Source organism: Panicum hallii, chromosome 7 (genome assembly GCF_002211085.1).
Source record: "Panicum hallii strain FIL2 chromosome 7, PHallii_v3.1, whole genome shotgun sequence".
NCBI lineage: Eukaryota > Viridiplantae > Streptophyta > Magnoliopsida > Poales > Poaceae > Panicum > Panicum hallii.
This window is the reverse complement of record NC_038048.1, coordinates 45,770,505-45,776,294: the sequence shown is the minus strand read 5'-3', so window position 1 is coordinate 45,776,294 and position 5,790 is coordinate 45,770,505. Positions and strand designations below refer to the sequence as shown.

At 53.5% G+C, this 5,790-nt stretch overlaps 1 protein-coding gene across 1 annotated transcript; it reads left to right on the top strand.

The window, feature by feature from the left end:
* The first annotated feature begins 1,531 nt into the window (after positions 1 to 1,531).
* On the top strand, positions 1,532 to 4,918 carry LOC112901523 (probable glucuronosyltransferase Os04g0650300). The gene is made up of 3 exons (XM_025970453.1): positions 1,532 to 2,561; positions 2,670 to 3,164; positions 4,382 to 4,918. Exons 1-3 carry the CDS (start codon positions 1,822 to 1,824, stop codon positions 4,482 to 4,484), a joined length of 1,338 nt encoding a protein of 445 aa, XP_025826238.1. The 5' UTR covers positions 1,532 to 1,821; the 3' UTR covers positions 4,485 to 4,918.
* The last annotated feature ends 872 nt before the right edge of the window (positions 4,919 to 5,790 follow it).

Genomic DNA, 5,790 nt, shown 5'->3' with positions numbered 1-5,790 from the left:
ACCGCCCGAGCTTTCGTTTCTTCAAGCAAGCTCCCATGTCGTCTGCACACAGCTCGTCCTTCGGTTTCTCACATTATTTTTTAGGTTTCCAGCTACTACTGTCCTGTACTACGGAGTACCCATTCCCAGCTGTTTCTTGCAAGAGATCCATCCATTCATCCACTCGTCGTACAAGTGGTTCTTCTGAAGAAATGAATGGAGCGGCAGTTCCCCTGGCCGTGAAGGTAAACTGGATTCTGTCTGGCTGTCTCCCGGAATGGAGATCTCGAGATGTTCTTGTTTCCGGAAAAAGAAAAGGAAATGAAAATGGGCGACAGCCTCGTCCGGGCTTCCAGCCAGCATTGAAACCCGAAGCAGATCTTCAACCCCGACCGGGGAAAAGAAATGGGGACTGGCAGGGGAATGGTAAAGGACTCGCAGATAATGCTACAGTTTGCCATATTTATACTTAAATCCAGATTTGGTGTCATGGGCACCCACGTGAATACCATCTCCCCTGTAAAGGCCACAGGGCAAGCGACAAGGAAGTTCCCGCTGCAGTTTAAAAAGGGCACGCGGGTCCTAGCAGTTTACAGTATTACAAGTAGCACAAACAAGTTCCGCCACTGCAGTAGCAGCTGATCACCAAGCTCTATCCACGTCGAGCCGAACGAACGATTCAGAAAAGGTAATGCAGCTAGCCATTCGCTGACCGTTTTCATCAGAGCCTGACTGTTCAGGCGCGGTAAATCCTGGAGTCGGAAAGGAGAAGCTGGGGATGATGGGCTCGTCGCCATCCAAGGTCCAGGATCTACCTGACATTGCGGGCGCCGTGTCTAGCGCGTCCTGTGTCCTGGGCGGGTCGAGCTGCTTTTACGCTTTTGCCATGACCTGCTCCTGCAAGTCTGCTGCTCCTCCACGTACTCCGCTGCTGCGCTGCAAATGGTGCCGGTCGAGTTCGGCGGCAGGGGCGGGGGGCGCACGGTACGACGACGACGCGGAATACTGGCCGGATTTATTGCGATCAGCGCACCGTCGGTTCGCGCGTCGCTCCAGAAGAATGAAGAACACGGCAGCAGCAGCGAGCAGCTGCCACCGCATGGCGCACATTGATCACAGTACCAGATCACTGCTGCCGCATGCTACATCACCTCGCGTCGTGCCCTTTCCACCTGCTGTTCTCCACTAACCAAGGATAGCAAAGCGTTAATACAGTAATGACACCTTGCCTGCAGTGCAGTAACCACTTCTGGAACTCATGGAGTTTACCCTTTTTACAGTAGGGTTTGAAAATGGCACTGAAGTAAATGGCCTTTTTTAAGACGGGGGAGCTGTGGACGAAAGCGTGTTTTCCTGTCAGCGGCAGCGCCCACGCTTCCCAAACGGCCGAAATATTCCGACGCTTTCTGGGGGCCAGGGCACCGTCACCCAACCCACCCACTGGGGTGTCCTTTTCCCTCCGGGAACCCCCTCCCCGCCGCGCCAATTGCCAATTCCCAGGGGCGGGCGGGGGCCATCGCCCATCCCCACCTCACCATCCGCCACCAGCCGCTGCTCTGCTGCCCTTTCCTCCCCCCCCCATGCTGCCGCGCTCCTAATAATTAGCCTAGCCCTGCCTAGCAGGACCGGCAGCGCTCGCGACAAGTGAACAGAGCCACGCTTATATCACCAGCTGTCCGGCTCGCTCCCCGCGCCACCCCACCTCCGCCGACTCCTGCCACCGCCCGCTGGCATAGCGCGTAGGCCGCGAGAGGAGCACCGGCGGGCCGCAGGTAGGGGCGGGGGTGTGGGAGACAGGGAGGTGAGCGGGATCTTGGTGCGCGCGTTTGCGGTGCAGGCGGCATGAAGCTCCCGCTGCTGCGGCCGCTGTGGCCGGGGCTGGCGCCCGCGGCGGGGCCGCCCGACGCGGCGCCGGAGCCGGCGAAGCCGTCGCTGCCGGCTGCGTGGCTGCTGCTGCACGCGCTCTTCTGCGCCACCTCCATGGCCGTGGGGTTCCGCTTCTCGCGCCTCATCGTCTATCTCCTCTTCCTGCCGACGCCGCCCATCAACCCGGCCGCGCACCTCGTCTCGCTCGTGTCCCCGCCCGTCATGCTCGCCGGCGGCAACGCCACGGCCACGATCACCACCACGACGACCACAACCACTACCGTCACCACCACCACCACCACGGTGGCCGCTGAGATCGGGGCCCACCCGCACCACCACCACGGCCCCGTCTTCGTGGGGCGCCACCCGATCCGCGTCCGCTCCTGGCCGCACCCGGACCCCAACGAGCTGCTCAAGGCCCACCGCATCCTCGCCGCCGTCCAGAACGCGCAGCGCAGCAGCAAGCGCCGCGGCGCGGAGCCGCCGAGGCCCGTCATTGCCGTGACCCCGACCACCACCTCCGCACTCCAGGTGCCGTCCCTCACGTCCCTGGCGCACACGCTCCGCCTCGTCGACGCCCAGCTCATGTGGATCGTCGTCGAGCCGGGGCACCGCACCGACGCCGTCGCCGCCGTGCTCTCCCGCTCCAACCTTGACTTCCTCCACATCACCGGCCCCGGCGACTCCACCGCGTCCCTGCGAATGCACGCCCTCAGGTACGCGTCCTCGGATCACGAGATGGGATCTCGTCGCACACTTCTCATCACCTCTCGCTAATTAATTCGCACAGTTCCTCATAATTTAGATCCGTCATTAACGCACAGGGAGATTCGGGCGAAGCGAATGGACGGCATCGTGGTGTTCGCCGATGAGAACAGCATCCTGCGCACGGAGCTGTTCGACGAGGCGCAGAAGGTGAGCACCGTGGGCGCCGTGCCCGTCGGCATCCTGGGCGAGGACGACGGCACCAGCGAGTCGTTCCTCCAGGCGCCGTCGTGCGACGCGGCGGGGAAGCTGGTGGGCTACCACGTGTCGGAGGAGACCGTGCTGCCGGCGAACCGGAGGGACATGCTGCTGTCCAGCAGGCTGGAGTGGGCCGGCTTCGTGGTGAACGCGCGCGCGCTGTGGGAGGACGCCAAGGAGCGCCCCGAGTGGGTGCGGGATCTCGGCGCCATCGACGACGCCGACGCCCGCGCCGCCAGCCCGCTCGCGCTCGTCACCAACCCCGGCCGCGTCGAGCCGCTCGCCAGCTGCGCCCAGGCGGCGCTCGCGTGGTCGCTCCGGTCAGACAGTCTCCACGAGGTCAAATTCCCACACGAGTAAGTTCCCCGGAGACCTGTCCTGCTAGTTTGGAATTTGAATTTTACCATTGCCTCTGCAATTAGCCTGATAATTAACTGCCCATGCTATGCTAGTTGCATACCACTTGCATTCTATCTTTCGAAAATAAAAATTGCTAGTTGCATGCTTAGATCAAAGGTTTTGCTTCGAGGTGCGACACGAGGTAGGTTTGGTTGCGCAAAGTATGGTTGGAGATGATGGCCATGGTGTTCCTAATTGGTTTGGTAGGGTGGGGGAGATCCCTTGAAAGCAATTCGTGTAGGCCTTAATCACATGCCGACCGGACATAACAGGGACATTTTTTAAGAACACTGCCACAAGAGTACCCTCAGCGCTGTCACAGAATACTCTCTGTGTACAGACTACAGACTGCGAGTTGTGATCTGTCTATCTCAGTCTCGGCTACCTGACCCCGCCGGTGGTTGCCATTTTCACGAAACAGAGCTTGTGTTGTGTCGGTTCCTGTTTCTTTAGTCTCTCGTGTCTTCTTCTCGTAGCCTGGCACATGATCTGGCTTAGTATTCCCTAAATCCAGCCATAATATTAGGTTTCTTTTAATATAAGTGGAACAATGACCTGTAAGATCAACAAGCAACAAGAACATTTTCTTGAAAGAAAAAAGAGATTTCCAATCAAATCATTTCATGATCTTCGTGGTGCGTGTTGTTTAACTACAAAGGATTACATTATTGCGTTCACCTTACTTTCTCCAAAAGGCTCTCTATTTGCTCCACATGGCCACCTAATCTAGCTGTCCTATGCGTTGTGTCAAAAGCCGAGCCAGGTCATTCTAAATATTCATAGCTATCGCTTCAATTAACATAACTGATGGAACTTCTTTAGACCAATACTACTCCTAAGTAATATACTACCTTTGTTGCATCTGCAGAACCTTTCTTATGTATTATTTTTGTGTGCATGTAATTACTAATAACTTTGGTGTTTGGTGGACATAGGTGTACACTAAATCAGATTTTAAGATTCAGTGTGTCTAGGGGAAGACTACGAGTTGTTGTTGACATCTCTGATTGCCACATTAAAAGAGTTTTGAACTTTGGTCAACACACGCCTAATCGAATTGAAAAGACCAAACAGTTTTGAATTTTGCTTCAGGGATCACATATGTACCTAACTATGCTGAACTGTCAGTGTTTTTCTCAAAGTAGATGTTTAATTGCGTGACATTTTGGTGCAGATGGAAATTCGATCCTCCACAGCTGAGTACAGGTTCCAATCAGCAGAGTGTCAAACCAGAGACGACACAAACAACTCTAGCAAGCACTGAAGATCAGCACTAGAGGTCAAATTTTCGTGGACACTAGAAGTCGGAGCAAATCAGGCAGCTGTTGCTCCCAGGATTTGTCAAAAGTCTCCAGTTCCCCACTGATGCATCCGTCTATGCGCCGTCGGTGCCAACCTCTGCCAGAGTAACAGAAGCCAGCTCAGATCAGCGCAGCTCATTTCTTTGGACTCTACAGATGAAGTCACCATCAGTACATGTAACTTGGATCCTTGTTCATCTAAATCACTCTGTACCAACGTATAAAAAATAGATAAACGTTTAATTATCCGTACCTCCAATCCCCTTCATATGTAGAATAGCATTTTAGGCATATTGTTTTCGTGTAAAATAGATCAGAGCAGGGACTTGCAGAAAGTCTTGTGGTTTGGGAATCAAAGCATTGGTTGTACACTCGTATGAAATAATGATGATCCAGTTTTCACTCTATTACGTTTTTGTTTGTTCCCGTTGCACAAATTGTCTGTCGGTGATGGCCAATTGATCTATCTGTTCCTAAACTTTGAAGATTGGTCTTCAGCTACAAGCCACCGTTGCTTCTCTGAATCTTGCTTTTACCTTCTAGTATTTTTCACCGTCAAAGGCCTCCCAGGCAGATTGATGTCTACCTCACACAACTCAATTGCTCTGTTGTTAAATTCATCTTTGACTTGCATCCTTCCAAAAGAATTCCCTTCTGATAGCAGCCCTAGATTTTCTAGGAGATTGCAGAATTAGCGACAGCTCTGATTTCTGTACTCCGAAACTTCATTTTCCTTTTAGCAAACCTGAACTGATAGCTCAAAGATGTATGTGATGCACGGACCTGGGCCGTATAATCTAGAATACTCAAGGATGCACAGACCTGGGCCGTAAGCTTTCTTTTATTTTTTTGAGGAGTCGGTCAGTCGGAGGAGAGGCTGCTGCCATCGAGAGGGAGCCCAGCAGAAAAGCCTGACTACGCCCGCAAAGGCCCTATATCGTTGTGAAACGAGCCCTTAAACATCTTGGGCACATCATCAGCGGTCACCCAGGAACGCTCAATAAATCCAACAGTCTACTAAATGGGCCAGTAATGGATCGACACATAGCAGCCCACAACTCACCATTTACCTTTTTTTCTCTCCTTTTTTCTATTTTCGAATGGTTATCTAACCTTTTTTCGCAGAACAATCAGTCAACGTCATCGAAATGGTAAGGAAGGAAAAAAAATCACAGAATAATCTCGAGACGTGACTTGGCTACACAGTTGGCAGCATGTTAGGTCTAAACCTGACTCCGGTGGAAGAGTGCAAATAATAACACCAGAAAGCAACAGGAAAAAG

What these genes read in the sequence shown, in the direction of transcription:
- LOC112901523 (XM_025970453.1), top strand. Translation starts at nt 1,822, where the DNA reads ATGAAGCTCCCGCTGCTGCGGCCGCTGTGGCCGGGGCTGGCGCCCGCG. An exon ending in CTGCGAATGCACGCCCTCAG is followed by an intron (nt 2,562 to 2,669) that starts GTACGCGTCCTC and finishes ATTAACGCACAG; the next exon opens with GGAGATTCGGGCGAAGCGAA. An exon ending in GAGGTCAAATTCCCACACGA is followed by an intron (nt 3,165 to 4,381) that starts GTAAGTTCCCCG and finishes ATTTTGGTGCAG; the next exon opens with ATGGAAATTCGATCCTCCAC.